General features: G+C 40.9%; 2 protein-coding genes across 3 annotated transcripts; one reads left to right on the top strand and one right to left on the bottom strand.

Moving 5' to 3' along the window:
- Positions 1-6,073: 6,073 nt before the first annotated feature.
- On the bottom strand, positions 6,074-9,161 carry LOC117959015 (ADP-ribosylation factor-like protein 3). Of its 2 annotated transcripts, XM_034895844.1 has the most exons (6): positions 8,903-9,161; positions 7,763-7,906; positions 7,458-7,574; positions 7,290-7,340; positions 6,886-7,071; positions 6,074-6,434 (listed from the first exon to the last, which is right to left on the bottom strand). In XM_034895844.1, the coding sequence occupies exons 1-6, from the start codon at positions 8,903-8,905 to the stop codon at positions 6,387-6,389; spliced, it is 549 nt and encodes a 182-aa protein (XP_034751735.1). In that variant the 5' UTR covers positions 8,906-9,161; the 3' UTR covers positions 6,074-6,386. The 2 variants fall into 2 exon arrangements, with proteins under 2 accessions (XP_034751735.1, XP_034751736.1); XM_034895845.1 differs by lacking the exon at positions 7,290-7,340.
- Positions 9,162-9,541: 380 nt separating this feature from the next.
- On the top strand, positions 9,542-15,831 carry wbp1 (WW domain binding protein 1). The gene is made up of 4 exons (XM_034895843.1): positions 9,542-9,793; positions 10,666-10,768; positions 10,927-11,094; positions 13,992-15,831. Exons 1-4 carry the CDS (start codon positions 9,731-9,733, stop codon positions 14,531-14,533), a joined length of 876 nt encoding a protein of 291 aa, XP_034751734.1. The 5' UTR covers positions 9,542-9,730; the 3' UTR covers positions 14,534-15,831.
- Positions 15,832-18,805: the final 2,974 nt, after the last annotated feature.

Raw genomic sequence — 18,805 nt, 5'->3', positions numbered from 1 at the left:
GCAGTCTCACTCAATGCAACATCCCCTATACATCATCCACGCTCAGTAAACACAACGGTGACATTACATTAGCAACTGCAAATGAATTTTCTTTTTAGAAGGAAATTGAGAATACTCTTTCTCTCCCTCTCTTTTACCCTCTCTGGTGCTGGCAAAGCTTCAGCGTAGGCCATAAAAGGCAGGAAGAGATAAACAAAATAAAAACACAAACAATATTTTCCTTTTCCCCACTGCCTCTGCCTCTCTGATAACACACACACACACACACACACAAACACACACACAGACACACAGACACACAGACAGACAAAATCACGATTTGCCAGACACAGTGCTGAGATGTGTGCACAAATGCACACCACTGTTCTGCTGTAATTTACTTATGATATGAAAGCAACATCATACACATACATTTTTTAGTCAAACTGTTGCAGGAAATATAGATTATTTAAAGATAAGGCTTAATTTGTTGTCAGTTTGTTAAAATGGCATCTGGTCTGGGAGGCGGTTTCACTATAGCTACAAGTTAGCCTAGTCATAATGTTGTTGTTTACTAAGTTGATATTTATTGTTACTTTATATCTCTACGTTTAAAAAGGGTTGCACCACACAAACTAGTTTTCCCATAGAGATAAGTTGTTACTAATTATTCACACCAAGTCACTGTCAGATGTATGAATCAACTGACAAAATGTTAGCTTGCTAGCATAATACCCATTTAGACTGATGCGTAAAAGAGGTATAGTCAACATAACTGATCCGACACTTAATCACTGTTGTTTAATAATGATGTAAACTTACATCTACTGCAAGGTGGAAAATGTTATGCCAATGTGACATTAGCCTAAATATCCAAATAATGTTGGTTGGGTCAACGTCAGCTTAATGTGGTATTTCTCTCTAACTCTAAACTAACTACATAAACACTGCTTGCTAGTTCAAATGTTTCAGGTGACTTCACTTGCTGTTTAATAAGGATGTAGACTTACAAATACCCGGAAAATTGAAAAAAGTTTAGCCAGCATTAGCCTAAACATTGGTTAGGTTAACGTTAGCTTAAATGAGCTATTTCCCTATCACTCTGAATGATGTGAATACTATTAACTCAAACATATTTGTCTGCATATGCAAAACAGATTCATGCCTACATTTACATTAAGTATTTTGGTAAGTTATAATGTTTGGTCCACTATAATTATTTTTTGCTGTAATGTAGCTATATTGGACGCCGATGTTTCTAAGTAAATGATTTAACATGTAAAAGTGGAGTCAGCGATTCTGGGGAAAGATTGTTGATCGTTTAACTCAACACCGAAACAAATACAAACTATTATTCTAAGTTGGCAAGGTAACATCTCCGATGTTATTGACGTTTCATCATGATTTAGCTCTGTTTCTCATGGGCATGGACCAGTAGCTGGAATAGAGTCGTGTGGTTTGGTCTGAGCCACTTTGTTTGTTTCTTATTTATACATTTTCTTTTAGGGCACACACAGACCAGACAGCTAGCGTATCGTGAGACGACATTTGATAAATTTGACACACATGTATTAAATTATAATAGCTGACTCCACCTTTAAGTCTTTAATACTATTCAAGTTGTAATGGTGCTGATTGATTTAGTAATCACTAGACTGGAAGGAGGTAGTAGTTAAGAATTTAGGAATACACAAATTTATAAATGGATTCATGAGTAGATAGTTAAGCCCAATCCGGAGGCCACACAGTTCCAGCATGCAGACACGCACAAAATTCACACACACATATTAGCTGTAATGCCTAAGAACATAAATTATCAAGCATGTCAAATGAATAATTATGTTTTTATTGCACAAATTATGCCCTGTCTCCTAAACTAGCCAGTCTCTGAGGCCTGGGAAATCTATTAAGGCCGGGCTATAGATCATCCCATCCACTGTGGCGTGTATATAGATCTGTCGGCTCATTTGAGGAATATTGAATCGGTTACAGTAAAGTAAGCCCCTGGATTGAGTCAAATGTAAAAATCCATGCATGTGTGAGGAGCTGTCAGCGTGTGCTGTAATGACGGGTCTCTGTTTCAGCGAGAGGTGATAAAAAGTCGTATTATGAGTACCGGGGAGGGACAAGGGAGTGTGGGGGAGCAAAGACAGTGAAAAGAGTATTGGACCAAATCCGTCACATGATAAGGGCAATCAGTCAATCTGGGAACGTTTTGGACGGTGGAAAGTGTTATTTCCTCCCAGTGCAGGTTTGAGTCAAGGGTCGGTGAGGGGTCAAGAGTATGACCTATGACCTCTTGCTAGTGAAGAGCGAGACAGTCATTTATTCATGGTCTTCACAGTTTACCCATGTTATTATCTATTGGACATAATTGGTTTCCAATTGCAGTGATTTGCAGTGACTCTACTTTAACACAAAGGTGTGACAAGGACATGATTAGCAAGTGGAAATCATTTTTCTCTAAAATTGATATACTCAAGTTGGAAATTGTCATCCACTGTACAGACATGCACTCAATATTTGGTTATTTTGAGGAAATGGCTCTCACATACTGTTGTGTATTTCCAAATTAAAACAAAGGAGAAAAAATTAAAGCCCTTATCCTTTATTTTAAACTGACAAACTTGCAATGGAGCAGCAGAACAACCATTCAAACACGAACCACATCATACACTTAATTAATGTCAAATTTGTAGTGAGCTGCTTTTGAGTCAAATTCACAAGTTTGTTCCCCAAGTCAAAATATCTGAAGGTTCCCGTCACACAATTCACCATGATGGTCAAAACTGGTGCAAAATTATGAACTCTCATAATTGATAAAATAGTTCCCTAATAAACTAGAATGTACTTGTGCACAAAGCCTAGAAGCATAACCTAAACAGGACACATAAGACTTATCTCAGACCTTTACATACTTTGCTCAGATCCCAGCTAATTCCCTACTAAAAAGTCAGTTAATGTTTCTCGCATCTGACTCTATCACCACATAACGCGTGCTTCACCCTTACACCATCTCTTCTTCTTCTGTTTTCTCTCTCAGGAGCATCAAACAGAGCCATGGACCCCCTACCAGGCCGACCCCCACACAATCTGACCAGTCTGACCCGCTACGAGGTGTGAACCTCTGTCCCCAAGCTGATAGAGCCTCCCAATCATTTTTATAGTCCCTATCCCTTGCTGTTTATGACTCTGCAGTTTGATTATAGCAAAGGGAGCTCAGAGAGGTAAGAGCCCCAGAGAGAGAGAGAGAGAGACACACACACACACACACACACACACACACACACACACACACACACACACACACACACACACACACACACACACACATCAAAGGAGCTATGAGAGGAATGTGGACATTTGTTGTTTGTTTTATCATCCAGTACTAGCACTTATCTGCTTAATCATAAAGGATTGCCCTGGGAATGAGGCAGGAGGGATGCTGTTCTGGCCAAACAAACTATCCCCTACACTGTAATTGTTACTGGAGGGATGAGCCAGATTCATTTTGGTTGTAGCAGCTTACAAGGTACATTAGAGTTTTATTTAAACAGTTGAACACTTTTAACATTGCAAGCCCAGGCCGAGTGAAGATGCATCTGAGGGATTCAGCCGCAGCTAGTCCAGTATTTATGCTCCTTAACATTAGACAATTTAACACTTTAGACAATACGTTCCTTTTTTATTGGGTTGAATAGGGGTGGAACCAATTATCAGTAACATAGGTTGCCTTGCAAGATATTACCGATACATTGACAATAACAACTTTATGATACATTATCAATCCACTTGGCATCAAGTGGCATGGTTCCCATGCCTGATGAAGGCAGCTACTAATTATTTTAATTATTGATTAATCTGCCAATTATTTTATTGAGTAATGGCTTAATTGTGTGGTCTATTAAAAATTAAAAACGTATATATTGGAAAAATGTCCCTAACATTTTCTCAGAGCCTTTGGTGATGTCTTCACTCCAGCCTTTAGCCACCTTTAAAAAATTGTTAAGATTATGGAGTTAGGCAACAGAGCTGTTACTGTTAAAAAATGCTAAGACTGATGCACTTTGTTAAAAACTGTTTCTCAATTTAAAGCAGTCTCTATTCAGGATTGTTTTTGAAGCATTTCATGTTTTTCTCCTCCCGCAATTGTTATACAGACATATTAGTGTACTGTAGATGTTTGCCTTGCAATATATTATGTTGCTGAATTACCTGTGTTGCAATACCATTGTAATCATGGTCTTACTCCGTCTGCTGAAAGAAGAAAAAGACAGTGTGGTCAACGACATGACAGGTCACATAAACTGCATGTAAAAAAAAAAGCATAGGTTTGCTTCACCAACAGTCTTTAAATATGTATTTCCTTATGGCAGTAGCCACACACAATTTAAAATCGCATGCATTTTTCTTTAGATGTGGTTGAGGTTGAAACACTTTCCTCAATGCGGATGTATCCCACACTGCTGCTGTAACACCAAAGTGACTGAGCTGTAGTTACACTGTGTGAGATATACAACACTTTAATTAAGTCACAGGATCTTGCCTCCCCCTTTTTTCTCTCTTTGGCCCTGAGAGTCCATCAGACTCCCTGCCCTTCGTTTCCCCTGTGTGGGAGACCGGTGTGCTGGCCTGAGTAGTTGGGGAAAGTCCCATGATTTATGGCCATTTGCAGGCCTGAATGCCCCTCACCTCGCTGATGATAGAGCCAGAGGTAACAAGGATTGGTTGATCCAATCCTTTCTTCTATTTGCTAAATCCAGTTTTATATTGGGATTTAAAGGCACTTCACAGTGTTTGCCGTGTGATGCACATACTATTGGCATGTGTAATTGGGAATATTGCTTACAGGTCGGGTGATAATCACATGGATTAGATGTCAATGATTAAGCAGTCCAAAGGGAGAGAGGGGGCATTTTATTCTCAGTCTCACATGGTAGACTTTCACTTCCTTATGCATTACTTTTTTCTCTCTCTTTTGATGTACCACTGATAGAGCCTTGTAACAGTGTTGAATGCATTTGTACAAGCAAATTGAAAGCAGCTTTCACTGAATAAGGGTAGGCACGAAAATCAGTTGGGGCTTAATATTTAACTTGTGACTCTGTGGCCTAGTCAAGTGTCCCACACTGTATCAACAACATTCAAGTGTATTGTATTGCAGATAGTACACTACCACATGGGAGCAAAGCCCATACTGAATCATTATGAGGTCCATTTTGAGGCTCTGCACTTGTTTCAGTCTCAATCGAAGGATCAAGCAACTCTGACATATTAAAATCAGCCACCCTTACATACATAGAGGGACGCACATGAAAACACTCTCCAGCAGCAGCAGGGCAATAACTCAAGGCCAAAGGAGGAGGTTTATTTCTATCATGGGCAAAGGCGCCAAATCATGTTGGTATGAAGAGGGCTATATAAATGCAAATCGTATTGGAGAGCTATTAGTCCTGGAAAAGGTTTGTATGTAAATGCCCTATAGGACCACAGCGGAGCGCTCGGCCAGTTCAGATTAGTGGGGTTTGTGGAAAATGTGCTGCAAAAGACAAAATATAAAAATAGACAGAAAATGCAATTGCCTTGTGGTAAATCATGGTGAACAAGGTGAATTGTTGAGTAATTGAATGGCCAAGGTGCTTCTGTATTGTGTATGCAAGAGAGATGTATTGAGGTCTGTTTCCTGTGTGCATTTTTCCTGTGTTATGGTCATTTTGTTCATGATACTGATTTCATTTCTGTCCCTGAGCATGAACAGTGTGACCATAAGCCGCCCTGCGAATGTGTAAATGAGCAAAAAGATCAAAGCATCACTAAATGAATTACTGCTTTGTTTATGGCTTCATATTTCAAACCTAGACTTTGTGGTTGGCAATAGAGCATACTAATATATTGATTAAAGAAACTATGATTATGAAACAAACAAATCAAATATGGCACAGGATGTCACATCATTCATGGGAAGTAGGGGATTTGATAATTGGGCATAAGACTGTGAGAGACAACATAGCGCAAGGCCGCCCTCTAGCTGTAGGTAGAGAGACTTGCAGGCGTACAGCACCTATCAGTCAAGAAGCCACCACACAGACTACTGAATAATACTGGCTTTTATTAATACAGTGGACGCCTACATACCATTGCATTAAAAGGAGTACATTACAAAAATAATTGTGTGCTGAAACAACAATTTAAATAAACCAACCTAATATATACAGTATGTACATTTAATGAGAGGCATTGACAGGGATAAGAAGAACATCACTGTATTGACAACGTCTACTTAGTTTTTATACTGCCAAATGAAGACAGAACGACAAGAGAAAGTTTCATGGAAAAAATAACACAACATGATGACTGTGTAGGTCAAATGTAAAGTGCAATTCTTCATGGATCTTTTGCTTCCTGAATTATTTCTTCCGCAACGTTATATTTCTGCAAACCCAGGTCATGCCATCCTAGAAAGAAGCAGAAAATTAGTTTGTGCTATGAAAATTAGTGAGCCATGGCTTAAAAGTAGGTTTATAAGCCAGAGTTTACTGGTGATGTCCAGGGAAATATGACATCATCATTTTCAAAATATGACTGTGGCTGGGGATGACATTGCTATAGGTTGAACTATTTGATAACATATGATGAAGACACATCCGCAAGGTGCTTAGAAACATGCTTGACTCCGGACCTTTAATCTGGGCGATCTTATAAATAATATTTATAGTTTGCATAGGAAGTAGTCTTGTTCTCAGATTTAACATTTAGAGTATATGATAAATAGACATAATATATTTATACATTTAAGTAAAGTTTACAAATTCTGTGAGTTGTGAAACTGGCTGCAAAGACGGTTGGTGCCACTCTGCGGCCCAACCTGTCACAACCCTGGCTTGTTGCAGTGTGTACTGTATTTACCTGCACTCCCTCAGCAGTGACAGCTGAGCAGGCCTGGACCTGCCACATTCGATCCCGAATAGTGTGCAGACTGAGACTTTCTGCCAGCTCAGACGCTGGGGAGGCTGTCACCAGGTCCTGCTTGTTGGCAAAGATTAGCAGTGGCACAGCAGCAAGCTTTTCCTCCTCCAGCAACTCAGCCAGCTCCTGAAGGAACAGATACACACATAGTCAGTGACGTGTGTACTGGTTGAGCTGGAAACTAAATAATCATTTTTGGCTTTAATTGCACCCAACACCATTATGAAATATGGTTGAACTTGAGTCTGCACTTCTATAATGAGAATACGGTCCTTAGTAATCACACAAGCAATATCTTATCATTGCACTTATTTAAAAAAAAAAAAGTGTCATTTGTAACTCACCAGGCTTGTCTCTTCAAACCTTTTCCTGTCTGAGCTGTCAATCACATAGATCTGCAATCAACAGTCACAGATATTACATAAAAAACGGTTCATACCCTGTAAGAAATACTGGATTGTGAGGACAACTGTTGAATTTTGGCAATAGCACCAGTAAGGTTAAGAACCTACCAGTACATCCGTGTCCTCAAAATAATTCCTCCAGTAGGGGCGGATCTTGCGCTGACCTCCAATATCCCAAACATTCAACTTGAAGCCAGATGATTGAACACTTTTTATATTGAAGCCCTGTTGAAACATAAAGTGGATGCTTAATGCTTTATTCACCTCAGATAAATTTAAAGTCTGATTTGGAATACTGTTTGACTGGAAAATTAAGAAATGTGTGAGGAAATGTGTAACAACTGTGAAAAGATGACATCTCCACAGTGTGTGACACAGCTAGTAGATGTCTGTGAGTGTGTGCCTCTTTGTACCTGTGTGGGGGTGATGTGGCTGATATCTTCTGCTGCCAGCTGTTTCAGCAGAGTGGTCTTGCCAGCATTGTCCAAGCCGAGGAACAGTAAACGCACCTCCTGTTCTGGAGACTGCTTTAGCCTCCGAAGAATGGACAACAGGCCCTGCAGGGGGATTGGAATAGAGCCTTCAGTGGGAAAGCAGGTTCAAAGATGACGTAAACAAACCTGCAAACCTTTTCTCACCATTGTTAGATGGCCTAAACTATATTAAATAAAGCACCAGTCATCAGAGGCCAGCATGGCGTCAGGGGTCGGCAGAGGAACCCAGCACATACATGTGGTTGAACACTCACCCCACAACGAGAACCCTCTAGAGCACGAGGACTTAACTGTTAGCTGCTTGCAGTGACCTAGAACCCTCCAGAGCATGGACTTAACTGTTAGCTGCTTGTAGTGACCTACACGTGTCAGAGCAAAAGCTCTCATTGGCTTTGAAGATTAAGCATGGGCACAGTGAGTTGGTTGGTAAGGAAGGCTTTTGGTCAAACCATTTACCTTGCTGTGTCTTCTGCTGTCACTGCACTTTATGACCTCATGTGCACTGACATATAACAGTGTTTGGCTTTTTCTTGACCCTCTCAATTTTATTTATAGTGTTGAATCAACACCCCCCCCCCCCCCCCCCCCCCCCCCCCCCCCCCCCCCCCCCCCCCCCCCCCCCCCCCCCCCACACACACACACACACACACACAATGGAATATGCGATTTGTACAGTTTGTCTTCATGATTTCATATATTGTCTTCTCTGTCTCCTGTTTATCTCTATTATCTTTCTTTCTCCCTCGGTAACAACTGTTTTGAAAAGTGCTATAGCCTGCAAATTAAATATGCTTGTTATTGAATGATCCCCTTTGTTTAAATGAAAACTATTACTTTTTTGCAATTGCTATTTTTAGTGACAACCCATATTATCATTGACACAAAACCAGTGCAGTGTTTTCTCTTTAAACTACTTAGGTGCCCCATTCCCTGCCAAGTAGGGCTTGCCGGCTGCAGCTAACAGTTTTCAGGAACACGCCTATGTCATATAACAACTGATTTAACAACTAGGCCTACTATCATTCAATACCAATAGAAACTAAAACCATTATGACTCACCATGTTTCCTCAGGTGTTGGTGTTGTGTCCCTTTGCTCAGACTAAATAGATTAACAACATTCTAACCATGCTTCCCAGCTGTTAACTTCTGTTGCCAGGGGAACCGTGACGTCAGGGTTACAGCAAAATATGACCCTACAAATATTTGTATGGCTTCTTCATGAATACATAAAGAATAAACTTAATTGGCATTCGTTATTTGATCGGTTAATTTTGTTGAATTAATTTTTTGGAAATTGCTTCAAATTCTTAATACGAGTATGAAAGTACGAAAATTATTTTTTTTTTAAATGTATTTTGTTCAATCAAAGGGTCGTTTCGAGAAAGCTTTAAGTGAGAAAGAGGTTAACGTCTGTGTTGAGAATTGCGGTGCAAAGTGAGAGATACCGTTACCTCGCGAATACGATTATTAATACAATTGAATGGGAAATAAAGATAAGCATCTTTGGTCTTAACGTTTCTAAGCAGGCCAATCTTCTGCACTGAAGTTATATTTAGTTTTAAAGCATCATCCCCGATCCAGTTCAAGACACAGGACTCGAAACAAAGATATAAAACTTCTGTAACACTTCAGTTGGTATCACTTCTTCCGATTTCACCATAGACTGTATGAAATAGGGTTTTCCACACGCATACACAGCGCCCTCTGGAGTTCAACCGCCGACTCCGTTTCATGTTACTACTGGTGCTGTTTCGTGTCAAGGAACAACAAAAACATGTTCGAATGCGACAGGCTAAAAGGTTAACCAGCAACTGCCACCTGCAGTCACCTCAACAAGTCATCGATTCGACCGACTGCTATATGATTCCGGTCGAAGACCCAGAAAGATGCCGCAGAAAGCACTGGGATCCATTGTAGGTCTTCTTTGTACCGGGACCTGTCTGGTGCAGGTAAGCCACCGCTAGAGCTCCCGGGGCCGGATGATTCTTCCAGCCGAGGCCGCTGCTCTTGGGATGGGTGAAGGCCTTCCACCGATCTTTTTTGTTTCCTCCACAAAGGAAACTGGGCACGGTTAGCTATTGTATGCTGTGGATGACGTCAGTTAGTCAAAGTTTTCATTCATATTCCGAGTTAACTTGTCAGAAAAGTTAAGCTATAACTCGAAGATCCACTGATTTATTTTAATTCCTCAGTTTTACTGTTTGAACCAAGGGTATCACGAATAGGTTTAGCCGTTGCTAACTGATAACGTTGCACGGTGTTGGCGTGCTTGTTTCTATTGTTAATTAATAACGTTAGAGTTCTTGATGTTAACGTTAACGTTAGTTAGACACGACAGTCAGTCCCAGTTGGTCAAATTTCCTTCCTTGATATAGTTAGCTAGCTACTTGCTGTTTTATGTCAAAATAAGTTCAAAACGACATTACAACCCACGATGGTACTTGAGCAATTTAGCATTTTATCTGTACATTTATTGAAGTATTGACAGTGTTTGACAACAGCGTTGCTTTATTGATACATTTTGTTCTTCAAATTCACTTTCACTTTCAATGTTGTTTTTGTAGTAATAAATGAAAAAATTGTCCTGTACCGCTGGCAACGTTTAGCAGTGACTGCTCGCATTGCCTCGGTACCATTCGAATCTCATTGTATTTTATATTATATAAGTGTCACAATACACGTTTAAAAATGTGCAAAAAGTATGTGGCACTGAAGTGACAAATGACAATGTCCTAGAAATTCTTTCAAGAGCGTGCTATGCAGTTTCTTGTTGGCTTGTGTAATGTTGACATTCACTTGAATGCCGCTTTGTGTATTTAAGGGGAAGGAGTTCTGTTTTGGGGTAAACAATGAACAGTACCGCTGTGACATGGGGTACTGCTGCGGAGAGACAGAGTGCTGCACCTACTACTACGAGCTCTGGTGTAAGTTCCTATGTTTTCTTGTGTCTTTTCCCAATTATTAAATCACATTCCTATTGGCCATTGAATTCAGATGTTTGATATTCAAATTCCTCAGGATTGGTGTTGCCTGTCTTTTTTTTTTTAAATTTGAATTACATTGGTTTTGTCCTCCCTCATAGGGTTCTGGTTGGTATGGACCCTGATCATCATGCTTAGCTGCTGCTGTGCCTACAGACACCGGAGGGTTAAGATGCGTCTTCAGCAGGAGCAACGGCAACGTGAGATCAGCCTCATGGCCTACCAGGGAGCCTCCAGCTCCTTCATTTCCCCTCAACCCCTCAATCTAAGTGAGTAGTCTTTGTAGGGTCGTCAGTGATGCCTTTCAGAATAAAAACACAATACAGACAAGGTGCTACAAACAAGAGTTTTGATAGTGTAAGCAATGAAGCCTAGATAATCTGTTCCAAAACAACTTCATCCACCACCTCCAATGGAATCCTCATTTGCTCAAGGACCCGCTGGGGATTCAGTGTATGCTGGGTGTGCTCCGAGGTATCCCTGAATCATTGCATTGCTGCAGCTCTAGACTAGGATTTTCTTACATAACTTCACTCCTTAGTCTTACTTATCAGGCAAATTAAGGCCATCCTACAGGTTTCATGTAAACAGCTTGAATGCACAGTATTATTCAGTCAGGATATATTCAATGAAACGTCCACAGCGGCAAGTCTCACAATCTTTGGCACTCACATCCACAAGAGACATGACATCCACAAGATACATAAACGTTCCTTGGAGCAGCTGTTCTCTGTTCTGTTGTGAGGGAGGGAGAGAGAGTGAGAAAAATATATTTAAGGGGTTGATCTCATCCCGAAGTTGTCACAGAAGTCATGGTCTCACATTGTCAGAAGGGCACCAGACAGCAGAGATGCCACCCTGATGTCACTGGTTGATATTGTATCCCCTTATTTCACAAACGGGAGTTAGACAAGGGACACACTTGTTAACAATCCGAGAACCACATTGAACATGCTTGAATCATGTCAAGAATGTGAACACAACTCAACAAAGAGACAGGTACTTCCATAACGACCCTGGTAACATACTGAGTTTTGCAGCTCTTCCCACAAGATATTATTGGGAGCGTAGTAATTAGCCTTTCCCAAATACTTTGGTATGTTTTAGGTTTTTTTCTTAGGCATGCCTTCCAGCATTGCAGCTATAAACCTGTTAACCCAATGTATCCAATGACATGTTCCATTTATCTTTATTTGAAATGTATCTTCATGTCAAGCTGTGTTTTGAGACAACATATTTTCTAGTTTTCCACTGATGTCTGTCAATGATATGTTTATATATTTCTAGTTTTCCACTGATGTCTGTCAATGATATGTGGGTGTGAAGTGCTATTTTGTGAAATAGACAAGAGGAATTTAAAGTGTGTGTGCAGAAAAGATCAACAAATCAGTGTAATCAACATGAGAGCTGCAAAGATAATAGATTGGTTTTCAAATATTAAATTAATTGCCCTTTATTTTGATTATCGATTGTTTGATAAACAGTCATTTTTTTTGAATGAAAAAAGGATTTCAGCTTAAAAAATGTGAATATTTTCTGGTTTCTGCACACCTGACAGTAAAGTTTATATATATATATATATATATATATATATATATATATATATATATATATATTATGGAAAATGGCAATTTTCAAGACAATCTCAAGTGATTGAGATAATAATCTCTACATATACACACATTAAAATAAAGTAAAAGATAAAATAATTCATTGATAAAGATTCAAAAAATAGTACTAAACGAATTATAAACATATGTTACAACAGTTTTTGAAATGATTTCAAAACAAATAGGCAAATATGCACAGTCACAAATATTTTCATGTAGGTGTGGGGGGGGGGGTTGCGCCTCTACAGCTTAAGGATCACACACCTTGTTCATAGCGCAAGAAAACCACATATTCCGCCAGATAGGATGGTAGTGGGTGGTCAGTCGGCAGGACACCAAACAGTCCGATCAAGGCTGACGGGTGGATGTTAAGGGATATGAATGCTGAAGGTGAGTCAAATATAGATTTCCAGAACACCGACAGAGCGGGACAGGACCAAAGCATGTGGGTCGACTTTTAAATATCTTTGAGTTGTTGACAAAACAAGACATTTGAGGACGTGATCTTGGGTTTTGGGAAAACGGTGATCTATATTTTTCACCATTTTCTGACATTTTATAGACCAAATAACTAATCGATTATTCAAGAAAATATTTAACTGACTAACCGACAATGAAAATAATCGTGAGTCGCAGCCCTAATCAACATTAACAGGTTCTAGAAATCGGACTTTGAATCCCAGTGCTCTGAGTAGTGGTTAGAATAGGCTTTTTGATATAAGGGAGGTACACAGCTCACACACAAGTGAAGCCCATGGCATATTAGATTAGCCATTACTGAAGCGGTTGCATAATCTCCAACCTTCTCTTCTGCATATATAATGCAAAAGTAAGTCACATTATTTACAAAATGCATTTGAGATATTTACCAGATGGACTCTCCTAGGGAGACTTGACAGTGGTTGTTGTTACTGTCAGTCCTTGGAGAGGAAATAACAGAGGGTCTGGGAACTAGTGAAGCTTCAGTCACCAAAGGTGGTTTTTAGGACAACAATTGCGTGAAGTGACAGTATTGTAGTTCCAAGTGTTTGTGGTTCCATCTGTGAAATAGGTTTGCCTTTAGAACACGTCTGGAATAGTTAGCAACAGATGTAACAGTTGCGAGCATGAATGTAGAGCTGTAACCAACCATTATTATTACTGATTAATTTGATTATTTTTTCAATGAATGAATTCCTTGTTTGCTCCATAAAATGTTGGCAAATATCAAAACGCGCAATTTCCCCTAGCCTGAGTTGACCTATTCAAACTCCTGGTTTTGTCCAATCAGCAGCAAAACACTTTAGTGTCATTGAGGCCTAAGCAGCAAAATTAACACATGAGAAACTGGACCTATGATTCATTTATTTTTGACATTTTAGCAACAAAAAAAAAGACTTCATTGAATATCAATTTTTTTTTTTTTTTTCATTTTCTGTTCATGCTTTTTTTTTTTTATTTGTTGATTGGCTAATTGATTCAACCATTAATTGTTGCAGCTCTACGTGGATGTATGACTGCCCTTATGGGCATGATGCTTTGAAAGGTAAAGCCCTTTTGTATTTTCTGACTTTCAGGGTTCTGGAACGACTGCAAGCTCCCTGATTATGAAGAGGTGGTAGGTCACCCACCGACACCACCTCCTCCCTACTCTGAAAACCCTCCTGAGACTGCTCCAGCACTCCCTCCACAACTTAGCCAGCCAGACGCCACGGTGCCCCAACCCCTGCCTGAGACAGACCCTAGTGTGAACAGTCAGGCCTCAGGCTCATCATCAGACCAGGAAGCCGTGGCTATGTCGGTCCCAGCACAATGTCTGGCAGAGGGGAACGCACAGGCTGCGCTGATGGCGGCGGAAGAGGAGGATGAGGAGCTCATGACTCGGCGTCGCCACGTCACCGGCGACTCGGGGATTGAGGTGTGCGTTTGCCAGCTAGAAGTAGACGAGGGCTCGGGGCTTGAGGAGGAAAGCGACGAGGAGCACCGCATGTGCAAGGTCAGCGGTCAGGACTGCTGCCCGGGGCATCGGCAGCAGACTTTTAGACAAAAAGAGCACTCCTCTGAGCTGCCCAGTCAGACCGCGAGCGCGAGCACCAGCACTGGAGACCACATGGTGTGATGCACAGTGCAACTAACCAGCGTGGCTTTGTGCTCCACGCAGGGTGAGACAAGATCTCTGTTGCATCGTCATCACCGCAACAGAGACTGTTTGTGTTTTAACTCTTTGAATTAATACACAGGCATGTTGTTGTTGATGATGATGATGATGATGACTAATCCTTAATGGCTCCTGATTCGGAAAAAAGACATTGTGTGGACACATAATATTGCTTTACTTTAGTGGGGAAACCAACAAACACATGTCGTTACTCCATTTGCTGTTTTCTCCTTAGTGCTAAATGAGACATCACTGGGTAGTGAGAGGGCAGCCACTGATTGTGACCGAAACCAGAATTGACTGTTTCCCTTGCTTCTGCCTTCTCCTTGAGCACTGCTGTTGTGTTTCTGTTTTTACGCCTCGCCACGCTCCTTGATAAGAAAGTTTCCAGGCATCCTTCCATCTGATATTTTAACCCTGGTGGGATGGTCAGCTGGGAGCATACCACCACGGTCAACAACATTTCTCCCCTCTCGCCACTATGACTCTGAGGCAAAAACAAACCTCTTGAAAACTGGACGAATTAACAAGAGCACACCAATTGGTTTTCCCCAAAGCTGTGTGTGCTGTGAAATCTAGGGCACAGCTGCCTGATGATGTCAGCTATGCGGTCATGGCAACCAGCATCTGGTGTGAAGTCTGTGGGACCTTTCACATCTAGAGTGGGGGAGACTATACACCCACAACACTAGAGCAAAGAGACGAGAAGGAGTTGAGTTTTTTTTGTTTTGTCTATGTGTTTTAAATTGTGTACACCCCCAGTCCTTTTTTTTTTTTTCTTCCATTTTGACACATATTGTGGTCGCCACAGCTCTGTGGTCACCAATTAGCATGACTGTAGGTAAGGAGCAACCAGCTTTGAATGATTTATTGATTGTGTGCACCACTTCGGCGTCTGACTGCATTATATTCATAGAGATAGCCAAGAGGGCTATGCCACCAGTTTTGTAATGAATGAAAAGCCTTTTGGTGACTTTGTGTTTTATTAAACAAGTATATAGTTTGGATGGTCACAACGAAGGATGTGCTTTTTTTTTCATTTCATAACCAGCTACACTTCTGTAAATGCCGCTGGTGTCACCATTAATGAAACAAAGCTCCTGGCGGGGGCTGCTAGAGTGTGTACTAATGAGTGGATATTCTAGTGCAGTAGGCAAGGGTTGAGTCTTGTGTGTTTGTATATCTGTATAGCGCTGTAGCATCTGGTAACACTTGCTCAGCACTGAGTTGGATTAACTATTAAAAGCACTGGTATTTTGCATGAGGCTTGAATTTCTGTGTATATTTGAGTTCATTGGCATTTCCTAGCAGTTGTGTTACTTGCTTTGCTCAACTGTTTGTCACCATGATAGTGGGCTACTGTGGCTACACACTGTGTACCCAGATGTTGGGGTAAAGAAATTGACTGGTTTTAGATCTAGTTTCATTGTGGTGGTGTGTTTGTGTGAGCCTTGTTATGCTGTTGTGCGGTGCTGGTAGCTAGTTATCTGGTGCGGTGTCGGTGGCCTCTGTAGCTCTTAGCAGTGTGAGGGATTTGCAGTGGTATTTTGGTATTTTTGGCGACCGAGGGCTAGTTGAGATGGATGCAGGCCCTGTGCAATGTTGGCACAGCTGCAGAATCTATTGTGATTAACTGCATGCTTCTCTGTGTTGCATGTTGCTTGCCCAATATGCTGTACAGTGTGTATTCAAAGTATAGCCGTGGCAACTGGTTGTCATCATTAGGAAAACCACTGCAGGACAAAATTATGATCTGTTAGCAGATAAGTCAGTGAGAGATGAGCATTAACTGATAAGTCACATTTTCTTTTTACAGAAAAATTGGTTTGGAATAATCTTCAACCACTTTTTGTCTTCTCTGATGCTATGTGTCAAAATGGACACACTCAGGTCGGTCTTCCGGCTTCACACAAGCACACATGCTCACAAAGTAATGCCAGCTGACAAAGTGGGGGGGAGTAAATGCTAACATTTCAGGCGTGCCAGATATATTTATTCAGGCATTGAAATTAATGTAATCATTTAGATTAAATTCTTCACAAGACGTGACACTGGGTTCGGCACATAAATGTATATAATCGTAAGACACGTGCAGTCCTGTGGCCCCTGAAAGTGTTTCCTCCAACTAGCAGCAGCGCGGAGCTCTGCACCGGTTGTGGTTGTTTCTACCATTTGAGCTACACCATGTACTGCTGTGACTGAAGAGTAGGAAACCAATGCAATTGGGCCGATGCACCGATAATATCAACATAGAGTGACGCTAAATGAACGCACGGCTGTCTAAGGCTTAAATTGAAAGATGTAGTTTCCTGTTCATGGAACAGGCGTAATCAAACATGCCGTTGTGCTGTTTTCCGTCCTTGTGTTGCCATAGTCGGGCAGGTGCTTAAATATGAAGCCAAACCAACATGACCACGACCTTTTCAGATGAGCTGTTACGCTGTGAGCATGACTGCACAGCCATTAGCATATGTAATATAAGGCATTTCTTTTTTGACTAACACACCTCAAGCTGCCTTGCTGCATCTCTAGAGAGCAAATGTCTCTATTATGGATCTGCGCAATAAAATAGGGCCTCTGTATGCAGAAATAGATGTGCTACTGCCTTATTAGAGTAGATGTAGTTTCTTTTGAATGATAATAGTTGTTGTTCCTAGCATGACTGCTTCAGAGCAGGGAAGTGCTTCTGTATCGATGGCAAATAGCATCTGAGCTTGTTTAGAGAATGTGAGGAGGATGTGGTTTCATAACATATAAAGCCACGAGATTTAAACCGTCACATGTTCTGTAGAGTTTTACTTGCCTTGGTTTTGTATCCGTGGGGTGGCTGTGTTGAATTTTCAAATATTGTGTGTCTAGTTAGTTGTAGCACTAAAAGAAATAGTCCAGACCTGATTTTGTGCTCATTCTGTTTTTTAGTTTCATGGATGTGGTTGCATTTAGTTTGTGATATTACCTGGCTTAAAAGCATGAGGAAACCTTTTTTTTTTGCGATTAATCTTAATTGTGTTTTGTGTTTGGAGGACAAAAAAATGAACTCCCAACAAGAGAATGCTCTCTAACCTTCAAGCTAAGGTGCATTTTTGCTTATCTGTATACATATGTGGACAAAATAATGGGGGACGGGGATGAGGGGAAGGATATGGGATCTTTTGTGCATGAGTGAACTGGAGGTCCATAGTTTTCCCATTGCCAAAGAAACCCACTATGCCTTCCTGTTTTTCACGTTACCTATATTAAGGGCTATATCAGTCATCAGTCATGGACAAATATCCATCCATTTCACTGACTGATTTGTCTCCTCTGTGCTGTTCATTTAAAGCCACAGTTGCCGAGATCCACCATCTGAACCCTCGGTCGCTGTTTGGGTTTGGATGTTCATTTAATGTAGTGGAGTTTATATTTAACAATAGCTGATGGTTTATGACCGTGTATATATTATAGGCTTTACCTTTTGCCTTTTTTGTTTTGTCAACGGAGGTGCGCGATGCGACATCCCTTCAACCTCCCCGCCCAATGAGAACGATTCTCCCTCATGCGACTAGATGCATGTGTGGTTGTTACTTTGGGCCGTTGGCTCTTTGTGGACCGGGACTCCACCCTCCACCAGGCTCTGTCTTGGTAACAGAAAGTGTAGCCAAGCACTCTGCATGTGGACCCTGAAAACAACCCTGGAAACAGGAGGGCATGTCCGCTCATGCAGAAGTGTGGACAAAATGATATACCAAAGTCGCTGCCATCTCCATGCTACACAGATTGTCACTGTTTTCACCGGTGTGCGTGTGGTTGTCATGACGATTTTGTTTCCCACTCTCAGGGTTATCTTTAACAAGCCGTGCTAGAGTTTTAAATTAACCCTTTTTTTTTTTTTTTGGACCCACCAGTCTCGTAAAGCCAAAGCAGTTCTTTTGTGATCATTGTTTCCCCCTTGTTGTATGGTGTTGTTTCGTATTTCGGTGTTGCATCGCGCAACTCTGTAGTCTATTATACTTTAACTCATCTAGGCTATGCAAGAACATAAACCTACTGTTATATGCTGCGACCCCTTTCTTTGTCATTTGTATGTTGGCCTCAGTACAAGCAATATAACTTGTGGCACTGTACTGTACTGTAATCTACTTTTGTTTGGTGTGTGTTCATGTTTGTTTAAGAAAACCTGTAAAAAAAAGAAATGGCAACCCGTAATGTTACTGCAATGATGTGGTGGGAACGTATGCTTCAGTGTCAGCTGAG

The sequence above is a fragment of the Etheostoma cragini genome, chromosome 16, assembly GCF_013103735.1.
Source record: "Etheostoma cragini isolate CJK2018 chromosome 16, CSU_Ecrag_1.0, whole genome shotgun sequence".
Classification (NCBI taxonomy): Eukaryota; Metazoa; Chordata; class Actinopteri; order Perciformes; family Percidae; genus Etheostoma; species Etheostoma cragini.
Note: the sequence above shows the minus strand (reverse complement) of the source record. Positions and strands in the feature narration are given on the sequence as shown.

What these genes read in the sequence shown, in the direction of transcription:
- wbp1 (XM_034895843.1), top strand. Translation starts at nt 9,731, where the DNA reads ATGCCGCAGAAAGCACTGGGATCCATTGTAGGTCTTCTTTGTACCGGG. An exon ending in CCGGGACCTGTCTGGTGCAG is followed by an intron (nt 9,794 to 10,665) that starts GTAAGCCACCGC and finishes TGTGTATTTAAG; the next exon opens with GGGAAGGAGTTCTGTTTTGG. An exon ending in CCCTCAACCCCTCAATCTAA is followed by an intron (nt 11,095 to 13,991) that starts GTGAGTAGTCTT and finishes TCTGACTTTCAG; the next exon opens with GGTTCTGGAACGACTGCAAG.
- LOC117959015 (XM_034895844.1), bottom strand. An exon ending in GCCACATCACCCCCACACAG is followed by an intron (nt 7,575 to 7,762) that starts GTACAAAGAGGC and finishes ATGTTTCAACAG; the next exon opens with GGCTTCAATATAAAAAGTGT. An exon ending in TTGAGGACACGGATGTACTG is followed by an intron (nt 7,341 to 7,457) that starts GTAGGTTCTTAA and finishes TGTTGATTGCAG; the next exon opens with ATCTATGTGATTGACAGCTC.